Here is a 16,653-nt window from a genome sequence, read left to right as displayed (position 1 = left end):
TGCAATTAATTCATTTTATTAAGTCTTCATACAGACAAAAAAAAAAAAAAAAAAAAAAAGAAATCAGTCCATATTGCACAAGACTGAAAAATACACACTTTTTTTTTATATAAACAACCCAAAATCAGTGCAAACAAGTCCTTTGTCAAATGTACTATTCATTAAATAGAGCAACAGTAAATATCAAGCAAACATAAAACTACGTAAATGTGCACAGCAAGCAAAATCAACTAACCAAATGAAGAATGTTGTTTAAACTTTAAGTGCCAAATGAAACATTATTCCCTACTTGTCTTTGTGTGTTTCTCTAAAGGGTAAACAACATTATCTTACTAGAGTGCAGTAGACTTGTGTCATGAATTGAAAGTGCAAACATCAAGGCAAAGTGTAATCAAATTACATAAAGCTTGCAGCCCTATCATAGTATTTTTCAAACTGTAGATACTGATGAACAAGTCATCTTTGTAAGACAAAGCTGCATGCTTATTATACTTTTACAAGACTAGACAATCACAATAAATATCCAAGAATCTAAAGCAATGCATTCATATGAACACCAGAATGAATACTGGAATTACTATTCCAGTTTATTTAATACATTTATACCAAAAACAATCACTTGAGCTTTATTTTTCTAATTCTGAATAATTAGTCTGGCAGAGAAACATAACAAACGACAGAAATAAGATAACTGATCTTCCCTGTTGAAAAGATCAGCATAAAATATGTTGTGTTTTGCATGCTGGTTTGCTGTTGTACCCAACAGGCTTAACCAGCAAGAGTTCCTTGGTCAATCAGCTTCAGCAGGTTGGCCAGCATTTTTTGCTGGGGAACAGTGCAGTTATGCTGGTCCACTAGCTAGACCAGCACCTAACCAGCATAAATCAGCCTGAACCAGCATGGAAATGGGAAAGACATGCAAATTAGTTCTGTAAAAGTCTTAGTAAAACAAGTTATTTGATACGTTATGCTTAGAATGCAACTGTGAGGGATGGAAAACTCTTGAGATGTCATTAAAAATAAAAGCAGTGCTTTAAATAATTAGAAATAAAAACAAATATTAGAAATGGGTCACTTGAGTGAAGAAGGGTAAATCATCATCATCAACTTTACCCCACTTTAGGCCCCCAGCAGCTTCTTGACCAGATAGCCTGGCATGCTATAGAGAAATAGGCCAACCATGATTAATAGCAGCAGAGCCAAGACGATCTTGATAATGAGCCACTTGTAGCGGTTGCATATCAGGTAGCGGATGGCCTTCAGCGGGCTCAAAAACCAAAGGAAGGTAGTGTCAGGCCGGCTGTGATTGGAAGTGGTGGAGATGGGTGGGTGTTGCAGGGAAGAGGTGGTGAGTTGAAACCATGGATGATGGAAGCAGAGAGATAATACAAATGTTAGTGGATAGTAAGATATGATCATGATTGAAACATTGTAAAATCTCTTAAAGGGATAGTTCACCCAATAATGAGAATTCTGTCATAATTTACTCATACTCATTTTGTTCCAACCCATATGACTTACTTAAAGGGATAGTTCACACAAAAATGAAAACTCTCTCATCACTCTCACCCTCATGCCATCCCAGATGTGTATAACTTTCTGTCTTCTGCTGGAAGTTTGTTTAGAAGAATACCTCACCTCTGTGGGTCCATACAATGCAAGTGAATGGTGACCAGACCTTTTAAGTTTCAAAAATCACATAAAGGCAGCATAAAAGTTATCCATACATCTCCAGTGGTTAAATCCCTGCGATATGATAGGTGTGGGTGAGAAACAGATCAATATCTAAGTCCTTTTTTTTATTTTTTTTTTACCATAAATCTCCACTTTCACTTTCACGTTTTGAAAGTGAAAGTGGAGATTTATGGTAAAAAAGGACTTAAATATTGATCTGCTTCTCACCCACACCTATCAAATCACTTCCGTAGATATGGATTTAACCACTGGAGTCTTTTTAGTTTTATGTGGCCTTTATGTGATATTTGGAGCTTTAAAGGTCTATTCACTTGCAATGTTAGGACCAACAAAAAGTACCTGAGATATTCTTCTAAAAATCTTCATTTGTTTTCTGCAGAAGAAAGTCATACACATCTGAGATGGCATGAGGGTGAGTAAATGATGAGAGAATTTTCATTTTTGAGTGAACTATCCCTTTAATTCCATGAAACACAAAAGGTGATGTTAGTCAGTGACAGCCTCAGCATTCATCAAAATTTGTCCTCTTGTGTTTCACAGAAGAATTTTATGGGTTTGGAACTATGAAGATGAGTACATGATGACAGAATTAAAAATTTTGGGTGAACTAAATCTTTTAAGGAATATTTATTTATACAAATTAAACCTCAAGAGCTGGTTCAAACATTTGCCAAGGACTACCTCTTTTGTGTATGATACCATAAATTCCACAATACAAATATTGGATGTCTTTGCCCAAATGACAACCGCACAGACCTGAGGTCAACATACTATAGTACAAAAATATGCAATAAGAAATGGGATGGGAAACCATGGCAATGGAATGGTTAAATGGAAAATCGAAAAAGAGGCTGTTTGTGGCAAGGACAACACTAAATCCCCCCAAAACCCTCAGGTCCGTGTTGTAGGTCTTGAAAAAAAATATGAGTAACAAAAAGAAAAAAATAAACAGTGACGAGCAACACTGAAAGGCTGAAAAGTTGCCCACAGAGAGACACAGAAAACAGATGCAGTGAGAGTGGGATACCAGTGGTCTTCCCCCTCTCCTCACGCTCCTAGGAGTTTCTTGACCAGGTACCCAGGAATAGAGTAGAGGAAGAGCCCAACGAGGAGGAGGAGGAGCAGCAGGGCCAGAGCCTTCAGGATCAGCCAGCGGTACTTGTGCCAAATGAAGTACCGTATGGACTTCAGAGGGTTCATGAACCACATTAGACTGGTGTCTGGACGACTTTTTCCAAAACAGGGATGGGGTTGGAATGAAGGAAATGAACAGGAAAGGGTAGGGGGAGGAAGGGCAGTCACAAGGAGGAAGGAAGGACGTGAAAGAGGAGAGTGGGATTATTAGAAAGGGAAGTGAACAGTTTTAGAGGGGCAGTCTTCACTGACTTATCCCCATTATATTTGACAGTTTTTGTTCTCTACCTGTAATTACTTACTGTATTAGAACTCCTTAGTCTCCTTTTTCTAGAACTGTATAATATGCACAGTTCTCTCATAATTTACTCACCCTCATGCCATCCCAGATTTGTATGACTTTCTTTCTTTTGCTAAATACCAACAAAGACTTTTAGAAGAATATGTCAGCTCTGTAGGTCCTCACAAAGCAAGGGAATGGTGACCAGCACTTTGAATCTCCAAAAAGCACATAAACGCAGCATAAAAGTAACCCATAATACTCCAGTGGTTAAATTCAGATCTTCAGAAGTGATATGATAGGTCTGGGTGAAAAACAGACCAATATTTAAGTCCTTTTTTACTATAAATCTCCACTTTCACTTTCTTCTTTTGTTTTTGGCCATTTGCATTCTACGTGCATATTGCCACCTACTGGGCAGGGAGGAGAATTTATACTAAAAAAGGACTTATCACCTATCATATTGCTTTTAAAGATATAGATTTAACCACTGGAGTCTTATGGATTACTTTATGCTGCCTTTATGTGCTTTTTGGGGCTTCAAAGTTTTGGTATCCATTAATTTGCATTGTGATGACCTACAGAGCTGTGATATTCTTCTGAAAATATTTGTTTGTGTTCAGCAGAAGAAAGAAAGTCATACACATCTAGGATGGCATGAGGGTGAGTAAATGATGAGAAAATGTTTATTTTTGGGTGAACTATCCCTTTAAGGAATGTGGCTATGCAGAAATTAACTTTCAAAAATAAACCTACCTTAAGAAATATTCACTGGAGTAAAAAATGTGACAACAAACCCGGTCTACCCTATTGGATATTTATACATATGTTGAAACTAAGTTGTTTCTCAGATGATCTAGGCAAGTCACCATGTGAAGGGAAGTAAGTGTATATACATATGCAACTTTATATCTTACTTAGGTTTCTCAAGTGGCTCAGGATCACTCCGCCCGAGGCCGACTGGACTTTTTTCTGCCTCCTCTGCAGTCAATAGATGAAGCTCTGCTTCCACTTTTCCCTGTGAGCAGGATGTTAGGGGTAAAGTAAGGTAATCTTTTGGTGATATCCCTGGGTCTACAGTATATACAGTAGTTCTGTTAAAAAAAAAAACTAAAATATAGCGCCTATATTAAACAGGTCTACTATAATATAATTATTATTATAATATAAGTAACATGTTTAATATAATATAACAGCATTTGTTTCTATTAGAAAAGATTTAACTCTAATGTGGAAATTATATATTGCTGAAACTCTATGTAACTTGTATGTTTAAACTGCCACAATAAACCCAAAAGTTTATTTTTTTCTCATTTAAACTGTTTTAACCTACTGTGAGCTCAAATTCATCATTCTCATCTCGGGCCACAAAGGGCCACCAGCCCTTCACTCTCTTCTGTTTGAAGATGGAAATGGTAGGAAGCTCTTGCTCTTTCAGAACCATGTTGAGAGAGCACTGCTTGGCTGTTTTTGCACCACGGGGAAACTTATTCAAATCCAACTCAATTGCACCTGCAGAAATAAACACAGATAGCATTATTTCACTGTACATACAAGTACATTAGAAATATATAATAAATAAATAATGAATGTTCTTTTTATATTCTTTTACATCATGCACGCCATACCCAGGAAGTCATCTGCAGAAAAGTGGTCGGCATCCCAAACTTGAAGGGTGAGTCGAGCAGGAATCTTGTACTCTGTCTCATCCCAGGAAAACATGGATTCCTTCTTGGAGATGACTATCTTCTCCTCAGCCATGAGATAGTCAAAGGGAAAGACAAAGCGCCAGTTAAAGTTTCCCTCCCCAGTCAGAGAGTGATAATGCACATCTGTGTCCTGCTTATCCTCCTGTTGTCCTTTTAGCCAGCTGAGAAAAAATGATATGTGATATGATTTTGTGTTGTTAGACGCCATGCAACATAGTGTGCCCATGTGCATATTAATTAGAATATTTTATTTATACAAAAAATAAACAAGCACAAACCATCAAACTACACATACAGTCATTTATAGCTTATTGTAGTGGCATAACAAAAGCATGCAAAAATGTTCTGAACAAAGAAGTGTTTCAAAGTTTAAAAGTGCATTTTCATGTTTGTAAAATGTCTAAAATATTGACACAACACCACTTAGACAACATGCATATAATATAAATGATCTATATCACATATCAAGGTAATAAACACCACCAAACACTGGAAGAGCTATTCATATACAGGAACAGGATAAAAGAATCAAAATTCTACAGAACCCCATGGTCATTGCAGTTGGATGTTCTTAAAAATATTTTATACAGTCCAAATATTTATACTTGTAGAAACATACTGTATATACAGTGGCCCCAAAAAGTATTTGGACCCTTTTAAACACTTAATAAATACTTTGAGTTCAGTAAAAGTTAACGTAAATCAACAGTATTTGTGTCATAATGTTGATAACCACAAATATAATTTCATCTTGTCCCTCCTTTTCTTTAAAAAAAGCAAAAATTGAGGTTACAGTGAGGCACTTACAATGTTAGTAAATGGGGCCAATCCGTAAACATTAAAATACTCACTGTTTCAAAAGTATAACCACAAGACATGAACAATATATGTGTTAACATAATTTTAGTGTGATAAAATCGCTTACAAACCTTTTCTGTGTAAAGTTATAGTCAAATTAACAACTTCGCTGCCATGATGATATAATGTCAACAAACCCTAAAATTACAATCTGAACAACTTAACAGAAGAATTAATGTAAGTGCTTTTATAAATTTACAAGCTTCACATTTCTGCATTGAAACCCTCCAAAAATTGCCCCATTTACTTCCTTTATAAGTGCCTCACTGTAAGTTTTTTTTTTTTAAAGATGAGGGATGAGTCAAAATAATTTTTTGTGGTAATCAACATTATGCCACAAATGCTGTCAACTGAGCTTAACTTGTATTGAACCCGCAATAATCCTTTAAAGGCAGAAATGTGAAGCTTATAATTTTATGAAAGCACTTACATTAATTCTTAAGTTAAAACTTGTGTATTATTTGAGCTGTAAAATTGTTTAAATCATCGTCATGGCAGTGAAGTTGTAAAATTGCATATAACTTTCAACAGAAAAGCTGAGATTTTATCACACTAAAATCATGTTAACACACATTTTGTTTGAGTATTTTAACGTCTACAAATTGGCCCCATTTATTTTCACTGTAAGTGCCTCACTGTAAACCAGATTTGTGCTTTTTTATTTTAAAGAAAATTAGGGACCGGTCTAAATTGTTTCATTTATTTCTATTATGTCACAAATGTTGTCAATTGAGCTTAACTTGTATTCAACCTGGAATATAAAACAGTATGAATTTCATTTAATTAGAAACAAAATATCAAAGCAAGTAGCATCTGCAGACAATTCTGTCTAAATGCTAGGACCTTTTCTCAGAAGTATCTTCACTTTTAAGATGTTCTTGCAATTACTTTTAACAAATTAAAATTGCCAGATCTCAAGGTGATTATGTTGGTTGTAAACTCATACCTGATCATGTGGAGACCAGGCCACTCCTCAATCCTGACAAGCCAGGCATAGAGCAGGTACCTAACAACATAACCTTGTCTCGAGTCACGCTAATATACTTTCATTTTTGGCAAATTATATTTACGTGGCTCATTGTATGTATCACGGCATACAATGAGTTCCCCACAAATTCACAGGTGTCCAAGCAGAGTAAACACAGGTAAAGTTTACATTAACTATGGATATGGTCCACAAAATCTGACACGGTATGCAAATACTTTTTGTCTTTATTGTTTTATAATTTAAGACCTAACAAACTTTTTTTGTGAAATGTTTTGCTTGAAAATTACAGTATATTTGTCCTATATTTTAAAAAAATATACAGTACTGTGCAAAAGTCTTAGGCACATAAGATGTTTCACAAAAGCATTTGTCTTAAGATGGTATTTATATCTTCAGCTTTAGTGTGTCAATATGAAATATAACTTTTAGACTCCCAAACATTTATTTTGCAAATAGAATAGAATAGAAGAACAGGGAGCTCTGCAACAGATAGCATGACCCCCACAAAGCCCCCCACTGAACATCGAGTCATTCTGGGATTACCTGAAGAAACAGAAGCAAGTGAGATAGCCTAAATAGATAGAAGAACTGTGGTGAATTCTCCAAGAAGCTTGGAACATCCTATCTGCCAACAACCAAGAAAAACTGTGTCCAGGTGTACCTAGGAGAACTGGTGCTGTTTTAAAGGCAAAGGTGGTCACACCAGATATTGATTTAGCTTTTTTATGTTCACTGGACTTTGTATGACATTAAGTGATAAATGAAAACTATTTATGTCATTATTTTTAAGACATCCTCACTATGCAACATTTTTCACAAGTGCCTAAAACTTTTGCACAGTACTATATATATATATATATATATATATTCTATTTTGTCTGATAGTTATATAATGGTTATTATAAGAGATTCATTTATTTTTTTAAGGGTGGCTTAAATACTTTTTGGGGCCACTGTATCAGAATTTAAAACCAACAACAGACAATTTTTTTCTCTTTCATGACTTGGAAGAGTTATGTGCTTGCTTGTTACTGTTTGATAATAGCACTTGAAAAAGATACTTGAACTGACATCTAGTCCTTTTTCTACACTTCTGCTGTGAGAATTGCATCTGCAGAGCTTACCAGTTCCCAGCACCATTACATTATACTGTATTATGTATTTAATTGAACCAATAGTACTGCATGGATCAAATACATGCATTGTTTTATGATTCAACCCATGTCCTTGTGAGAGAGATCCTTAAATGTTAAGCAGGACACAGTAACTAGAGTCAACAGTAAAAGTGCCAGCATTAAGGAGGTGATAGTAAAATGGTTACTGGGCTCTACCAAGAAGTCTGCTGATTAATTACTCTTTTTTTTTTTTAGATAACAATTCCACATGTCATATTGTAAAAGCAGGTTTTTCCATGCAAACAAACACATCTTATGCTTTCAAGCAGTATTTGATTAGAGAGTCTATCGGCCACCAAGACATTATTAGGCCTGAAAAATAAAACAACAAAGCTCTAGCAACCAAGACCATACCACTTATAAATATAGAAAGGTCAAAATGTGTAAGAAATTCAACTCAACTGATAGTTTAATTACAGACTGAAATGTTTAATTAATATTATCAAATTAATACAGAGCTGATACATACAGTACTGTATATTATAGGGATACTGAACTCACCTTCATGTTGTTCTAAACCTGTATGACTTTCTTTCTTCAGTGGAACACAAAAGGAGGTGTTCGGCAGAATGTAAGAAAATTATAGCTTCAGTCACTATTCACTTTCATTGCATTTTTGTTCCAAACAATAAAAGTCAATGGTAACTGAGGTTCTCATTCTACCTTACATCTCCCTTTGTGTTCCACGCAATAAAGAATGCCATACAAGTTTGGAACAACATGAAATCATTTAAATTTTTAGTTGAATTATCCCTTTACATTACAAAGTAGCATCTGTTTGAATGATATGGTCCTGTTTAACTTGCTGGATTTGTATGGAAGGCGGCATTTTTTCATTTGTTGTGATGGAAAGGCGCAGGTGAAGAGCAGTCGAGCCATGCGATCGTATCATCTTTACCCCCTGACATAGATGTCAGACATCTTCTCTCCTGTCATGAAAGCATCGTCCTCTAGAATTACATCATCAGTGTTTCAAATAATAACACAAAGCTAGATAACAGCACAGCAATGACATGGGGGCGGGGCGAGGGGATGATAGACAAAATGACACCCAACGCAACAAGACAAACAGACAAATAACAAAAGGAAACAGAAACAAACAAACAAAGGCAACCCATTAACAAGGCCACCCACACACTTTTCACACACCTGCCCATACCTACCCCCTCACAAAAATGTCACTGGACTTTTCCCCTGTGAAGTAATCATCGTCTTCCAGAATTACCTCGTCAGTATTCCATATTATCACCCTGAGCTCATATCTGGGAGATGGAGGTGGAGGGGAAGGAAGAGAACGGGATCATCACCACTTGAATGAGTGTCTCTCACTGAAATAGGACAGTTTCACTGTACAGGCCTTGCTTAAGGGAATATTCCAGGTTCAATACAAGTTAAGCTCAATCGACAGCATCTGTGGCATCATGTTGATTACCACAAATTATTTTGACTCTTCCCTTATCCTTTTCTTTAAAAAAGGCAAAAATCTGCTTAATCTGCTTAACTTGTTTTAAACGTGAAATATTCCTTTAAATCGAAATGAACATGATGAGCTAAAAGCAGATAAAAGAGATGGAGAGATGCGTGAAACTGAGAGTTTAAGTTAAAAAAAATAAAATAAAAAAAAAGAATCTACCAACTCGGAGTGAGAGAGTTTCATCTGTTTTGTGGTTCCTTTGTATCTAATCTGTAGTTGAAAATCACAGTAAAATTTCACTAGTTGAGATGAACTGTAAACAATTAGTAAAAAGACATTTAGTAGTTTTTAACTGATAAATGCACATTGGTTATTTGCCATTCTGAAGCACTTCTACCTCCAAAGTATCTATTTCATTCAAAGATTATTAACTGCAAAAACAGTCCAGATAATGAAGCAATCTGTTCCTTGCCTAAGGGTGCAAAGATCTAATAACAGAAACATGATCTCAGCATGACTGATTTATTGAAGCTTCCATTTATTTTTTTGGCTCATCCTCTAATGGTTCTTTAAAATCAAGGCATTAGGATATCTTGTTTCCTGCACCTAAAGACTTAAGTAAAGGAAAACCCTGAAAAAATACATGCAACATTAATGTACAAATGAAATATTAATGCAAATCATTTGAGATTACAAGAGTGTGAATAAGTGAAAAGCTTTCAGTCTCACTGATGCTGACCTTTTCGTGTTCAAAACTGTGTAATTTATAAAGTGAAACAGATCATCCAGAGACTCTGATCTCACTGTATCACCTACCTCTTTGGTTTGCGTGGTGATATGTCAATGGCTGGTCCTGGTGCAGGTACATGCATAGGAAACATGTCCACCCACATTTCAATTCTTCCCTGTGAGATTAAAAAAATTCAGAGGAGCTAAACAGAGAGAGATGGTAGTCATATCACTTTATGACTAACTGAAACAAGCTGACATTTTGCCTTCCTCTTTCTCTATGGTTGTTGCTATTTTATTTATCATTATTCAAGCATATGTAAACTGCAAACTGCTCAATTCTGCAGCTGTTTATTCAGAATTAATCCGACATATCTCACTATTTTCATTAATAATGTTTGAAAATTAAATTAATTTATTAAAAAAAAAAATTAAATCAAATACATTTCTAAATTCAAATTGCACTCCAAACGAAACAAAAAAGCAATTAAAATAACGAAGTGATCAAAAAAATAATATATTTATAAGTAACCACTTTCCATTTACCATCAGGCAAGAATCTGTTTTAACATGCAGGTGAAAAATTACTTACACAAATGAAGACATAAAAACAATTCTAAATGTAAAAATAATAATTATAATGATGATAATAATCACTGAAATATAAATCATGGTTCGAGGTGAACATGTTTTTGTATTATTTTATGTTTTAATCACAGATGTATAGGCTGCAGAGTTGTGTTCACAATGAACTGCTCTGTGGAAATAAAGCAAACTGAACTCAAAGCACCTCCTGAGCTGAGATGTCTGAGGTAATTTGCAGCACTCATAGACAATACTGTTCTTGCAAAAAAAAAAAAAAAAAAAGTATTCAGAAGACCTTTTACATGCGCGTGTTCCACAAGACTGCACGCCTCTGTATAAATAGTGCATCAGAAATGAGCACAGAAGGCTTTTCTGTCATCTGTTCTTAATAATATAATAAAGTGTGTTTCTTCAAGCGCATGTCTGTGTGCCATGGGGCAAATTATTTGTAATATTAATTTGATAATAATAATAGCCTAATAATAATAATTGAATACATTAATTGGGAAACGAGCCAAATATCGTCTTGACATCGTCAAAGGCATCAGCTATTGGCGACAACTCTGACCATCGTCGATCCCTGAGATCATTGTCTATCGGCACAACCCTATAGTCAACAACACAGTTGCTGAAGCAACCCCGTCACTGTGTGGTGCTTTAAGCTTACGTGTCGACTCACATGCTCTTCTGGAATCCGAAAATGTCATTATGTAATGCAAGTATTGAAGTGTATTGGTGTCATGCATCATAAAATAGCACTGTGTGAGGAACAGAGTAAAAAATAATAGTTTATGAACTGAAAATCTTACTGTTTTACTTGTGATTTGTGTGAAAGTCAATAAAAATCATTGTTGTTGTAGCACCTCCAGTATTAATTTCACCAGGAAACTGCCGGGGTAATACATACAACGAGCCACGTAAAAATAAAATGAAAGTAGAGTAGCGTGATTCGAGACAAGGTGGTTTTGTTAGGTACCTGCTCTATGCCTGGCTTGTCAGGGTTGAGGAGTGGCCTGGTCTCTACATGCTCAGGTACGAGTTTGCAACCAACACGTGGAATCTCCTCCCAGCATCTGAGAACAGTAAGAGCCAAGTGTTCTTCTGTCTGCTTCTTTAGACCTGCAAGATACAATGGCATTATAACAAAACTTTTTACATATATGGTATGAGAAACATAAAAGCAACTTCAGACAGCAGCCATATCACCCTATAGCTCAAGGCTGGTTGCCCACTGAAGCTAAGCAGGGTTGATCCTGGTCAGTACCTGGATGGGAGACCTCCTGGGGAAAACCAAGGTTGCTGCTGGAAGAGGTATTAGGGAGGCCAGCAAGGGGTGCTCATGTCCCAGTATAGTGATGGGGACACTATACTGTAAAAAGGCACTGTCCTTCAGATGAGATGTTAAACCAAGGTCCTAACTCTTTGTGGTCATTAAAAATCCTAGAGCACTACTTGTAAAGAGCAGGGGTGTAACCCTGGTGTCCTGCTAAATTGGCATTTGTAAAAATGTACAACGTGCATTAAATGGTTGCTGATATACATAAATAAATGTAACAAAAACGGTAAGCGCTAACAATTAGCTGCATTTAGAAAAATGAATAAAACCTGTCATTCACTACAGAAACCGTACTCTCCTCCACCATGTTGAAAGTTTAGGACTCCTCCCATCTCGGAAACTCGGGTATCAAAATTATCTCAGAGTTTCCCAGTCGTAATCACGACTTGAGGAGTCATTCATGTGCAACAGACAGATTGTTTCACTTTTAATTGACTATATCACAATTCCAGTGGGTCAGAAGTTTACATACACTAAGTTAACTGTGCCTTTAAGCAGCTTGGAAAATTCCAGAAAATGATGTCAAGCCTTTAGGCAATTAGCCAATTAGCTTCTGATAGGCAAATTGGAGTCAATTGGAGGTGTACCTGTGGATGTATTTTAAGGCCTACCTTCAAACTCTGTGCCTCTTTGCTTGACATCATGGGGAAATCAAAAGAAATCAGCCAAGACCTAAAAAAATAATAATAAAAAAAACCAAAACAATTGCGGACCTCCACAATCTGGTTCATCCTTGGGAGCAATTTCCAAATGCCTGAAGGTATCAGGTTCTTCTCCAAACAATAGTATGCAAGTATAAAAACCATGGGACCATGCAGCCATCATACCACTCAGGAAGGAGACGCATTCTATCTCTTAGAGATGAACGTAGTTTGGTGCACAAAGTACAAATCAATCCCAGAACAACAGCAAAGGACCATGTGAAGATGCTGGAGGAAACAGGTAGACAAGTATCTATATCCATAGTAAAATGAGTCCTATATCGACAAAACCTGAAAGGCTACTCAAGGAAGAAGCCATTGCTCCAAAACCAGCATAAAGCCAGACTACAGTTTGCAAAGATCTTACTTTTTGGAGAAATGCCCTCTGGTCTGATGAAACAAAAATTGAACTGTTTGGCCATAATGACTATCGTTATGTTTGGAGGAAAAAGGGTGAGGCTTGCAAGCCGAGGAACACCATCCCAGCCATGAAGCATGTGGGTGGCAGCATCATGTTGTGGGGGTGCTTTGCTGCTGGAGGGACTGATGCACTTCACAAAATAGATGGCATCATGAGGAAGGAAAATTATGTGGATACATTGAAGCAACATCTCAAGACATCAGCCATTAAGTTAAAGCTTGGTCACAAATGGGTCTTGACCTCCAAAGTTGTGGCAAAATGGCTTAAGGACAACAAATTCAAGGTATTGGAGTGGCCATCACAAAGCTCTGACCTCAATCCGATAGTAAATTTGTGGGCAGAACTGAAAAAGCGTGTGCGAGCAAGGAGGCCAACAAACCTGACTCAGTTACACCAGTTCTGTCTGGAGGAATGGGCCAAAATTCTAGCAACTTATTGTGAGAAGCTTGTGGAAGGCTACCCAAAACGTCTGACCCAAGTTGAACAATTTAAAGGCAATGCTACCAAATACTAACGAAGTGTATGTAAACTTCTGACCCACTGGGGATGTGATGAAAGAAATAAAATCTGAAATAAATCATTCTCTCTACTATTATTCTGACATTTCACATTCTTAAAATAGTGATCCTAACTGACCTAAGACAGGAAATGTTTTCTACAATTAAATGTCAGGAACTGTGAAAAATGTTGAGTTTAAATGTATTTGGCTAAGGTGTATGTAAACTTCTGCCTTCAACTGTAGCAAAACCCCAGCAATGCCCTAGTAACCACCCAAAACAACTTGACATTGCATAAATTGAAACAAGTATCATAAAAAATTATGCATTTTTTATTTATTTATTCATTCATTATTGTGGAGAATGTAATACAACCACAGTAATTCTGCGCATTAAAGGGATAGCTCACAAAAAAAATTCATTCTCTCATCATTTACTCACCATCATGCCATCCCAGATGTGTATTACATTTTTCCTTCGCCTAAACACAAATGTCAATACACTGCAAGTAAATAATGACCAAAACTTTGAAGCTCCAAAAAACACAAATGCAGCATAAAAGTAATCCAAATGACTCAAGTCGAATTGATTTTAGGTGAGAAAAAACCAAAATGTAACTCCTTTTTCATTGTACATTCTGCCATTGCAGTCTCTAGGCACGATTATTATTTCAAGCTCGATTCGTGCTAGATGGTGCTAGGAAGTGTAATCAAGCTTGAAATCGTGACAGTCAGGGGGACTGCTGATTTCAATATTTATTGTAAAAGAACAAGATATATTTTTGTCTGTTCTCACCCAAAACCGATTGGATCACTTCAGAAGACATGGATTAAAACACTGGAGTCATATGGATTGCTTTTATGCTTTCTTTATGTGTTTTTTGGAGCTTTGAATGTTTGGTCACCATTCACTTGCATTCACAGAGCTGAGATATTCTTCTAAAAATCTTTGTTTGTGTTCTACAGAAGAAGTCACACATCTGGGATGGCATGAGTAAACGATGAGCGAATTTTCATTTTTGGGTGAACTATCCCTTTAAGGATGTTCAACTGAACTGCATGCTAGCATTCACATACTTGAGTAAAGTATGTTTCTAGCATAAGTTTGTTATCCTTGCAAAGGAAAAATACATTATACAGGAAGACTGAAAAAACTTTAGAGAAGAAGCTCCTTAAATGTCTCACCACTTTCATCTTCAATTTCTGTTGGCCCAAGAAATATGCGGTTTGCAACTTTGACTCTGCCACCCGGTCCATAGTGGGGCCCATCCAATTTGCCTTCTTTGCACAATTTAGCCAGGATCTGAGTTGGCTTCTGAGGATCCCGCCATACATTGTAACCATGGCTACAGGAAAATGTTTTTTAGAACATAATTTTAAAAGTATAAAGGTTTCACATGTTCAGGCTCACTATGTTCCAATCAATTAGAAAGCCAAAGTGAGACTTACACAGAATAGTTGGATGCAATGCCGCATGTGGCTCTGTGTTTGCTGTAGTATCTGTTCTCCAGATCAATCTTAGTCTCACCAATCAGATCATCAGTTCCAACTAAATCCCAGTCATATACAGCCACTGTCAGCATGGACTCCATGGGAAATGTGGCCTCTATATCAAATGACCTTAAGGGCAGGAGAAAGAGAGGAGGGTGTTATACAAATATTGTTTTTTCCAGAAATTAACGTTTCTTACTGGATCTCAAACCAATTCAGCTATTTCTTTGCAGCAATCTTATACTCACTTGCCAAAGACGGGATTCAGCTGCTTGGAAATGTAGTTCTCTTTGTCCCTAATCTCAGACTTTCCCAATCGAATGACTATGTAAGGATCCGCTTTGCCATTTATATCAGCAGGGTGCAGGTCGGTGGCCTGAGAAGACAGTCATATTACTTAAGCAGGAACAGTGCTATAAAAATAACACCAGCTCAATTTAGAGTTGGGAGTTCACTTACTCTAATGATATAAATCCTGATGAGAACACTGATGGGGTCATTGTGAGGAACACTTTGGAACATGCCCATGTTAGGATCAAATCCTGCCTCCCTGGTGACCTCATCAGACAGTGGTAGCTTATACATACAGAGGGAGCCCTGGTTCATAAGGAGACAGGTTAAAAAGCAAAATGAGATACTTCATGTTCATAGTCTTGTTCATATTTACAGCTAATGGAAAACAAGAGATCTCTTACCTTGAATCTGCCCACAATCCTGTCATCATCAACCACATGGTGGTCATCATCGTCTCCAGCCTTCCCTCTATACAGGTTGAAGGTGTGGAGCCAGTCTTCAAAGTTATCAAACTCACTTTCCAGCTCTTTATTATACACCTGAGATAAAGGTATTTACATTTGCAACAGGCTGCTTTTTGTAAAAACTAGACTAAATTACCAAGTTAGTTAGTAAAAAAAATACATACTCTACTAGTCAAAAGTTTCACTCTTGACTGAAATTGTTTCTCATGATCTTAAAAACATTTTGATCCAAAGACTTAATTAAATATAAATTACATTTAAAATAAAATGGTAATATAAAACAAGAATTAAAAACACTTAGCTGCACTGACATGCACAGAACGGGCGCTAAAACCCGCTCAACAACTTTTAGGTCTGTTTCTATTTAAAATCCCAGACCGATTTCTCTTCCCACTCTCTCCATTTCCTTCAGACCCTGTCCCTGCTAAGGTCTGTGCACGTCACTGCTTAGCTGTTATATTTTCAAGCCGGGTAAAAGAGCACTGACCATGAGTTCCTCCACTTTTGGTTTTGGAGATCGTTTCTCTGTTCCATCCTGGTTCTTCTTTTTGTCCTTGGAGCTCTTCTTGTCTTTGCTCTTCTCTTTAGGTTTGGTGCCTTTCATGGGAAAGTCATCAGCTTTGATCTCTGAGGTCAGGGGTGAATGGTAAGTATAGATGGACATGAAAAATGCGTAAACAATACAATGTCAGTTTGACTAGACATTTTTTAATGAAAAATAATGTTCTCAAGCCATTAGAGTTAAAGATCCAAAATAACATATGGATATTTTGATATAGTTTGCTAGATGTGCAGCCCCAAAGCATGAAAAATAAAAATGAATTTGTTGAAACAGTTACCAGATTAGCAAGCAGAGTTTTTCTTTTTTCTAAATGATCGCTAA

General features: G+C 36.6%; 1 protein-coding gene across 5 annotated transcripts in view; it reads right to left on the bottom strand.

Annotated features, from left to right (window-relative positions):
* The window catches only part of LOC127456703 (otoferlin-like), a 114,942-nt gene continuing 98,289 nt past the window's right edge, over window positions 1-16,653 (bottom strand). For 3 of the 5 annotated variants that reach the window (XM_051725197.1, XM_051725199.1, XM_051725200.1), the window contains 13 exons: window positions 16,258-16,397; window positions 15,708-15,845; window positions 15,472-15,609; window positions 15,261-15,388; window positions 14,971-15,141; window positions 14,707-14,867; window positions 11,544-11,686; window positions 10,070-10,158; window positions 9,003-9,101; window positions 4,738-4,979; window positions 4,443-4,621; window positions 4,027-4,127; window positions 1-1,300 (listed from right to left, as the gene is read on the bottom strand). In XM_051725197.1, coding sequence (XP_051581157.1) covers window positions 1,120-1,300; window positions 4,027-4,127; window positions 4,443-4,621; window positions 4,738-4,979; window positions 9,003-9,101; window positions 10,070-10,158; window positions 11,544-11,686; window positions 14,707-14,867; window positions 14,971-15,141; window positions 15,261-15,388; window positions 15,472-15,609; window positions 15,708-15,845; window positions 16,258-16,397 — 1,910 coding nt within the window. In that variant the 3' untranslated portion in view covers window positions 1-1,119. Of the gene's footprint in view, window positions 1,301-2,152; window positions 2,924-4,026; window positions 4,128-4,442; window positions 4,622-4,737; window positions 4,980-9,002; window positions 9,102-10,069; window positions 10,159-11,543; window positions 11,687-14,706; window positions 14,868-14,970; window positions 15,142-15,260; window positions 15,389-15,471; window positions 15,610-15,707; window positions 15,846-16,257; window positions 16,398-16,653 lie in introns of those variants that run through there. The other 2 variants (XM_051725198.1, XM_051725201.1) reach the window with 2 other exon arrangements.

This window comes from Myxocyprinus asiaticus, chromosome 19 (assembly GCF_019703515.2).
Source record: "Myxocyprinus asiaticus isolate MX2 ecotype Aquarium Trade chromosome 19, UBuf_Myxa_2, whole genome shotgun sequence".
NCBI classification, from domain to species: Eukaryota; Metazoa; Chordata; class Actinopteri; order Cypriniformes; family Catostomidae; genus Myxocyprinus; species Myxocyprinus asiaticus.
This window is presented reverse-complemented; position numbering and strand designations above follow the sequence as displayed.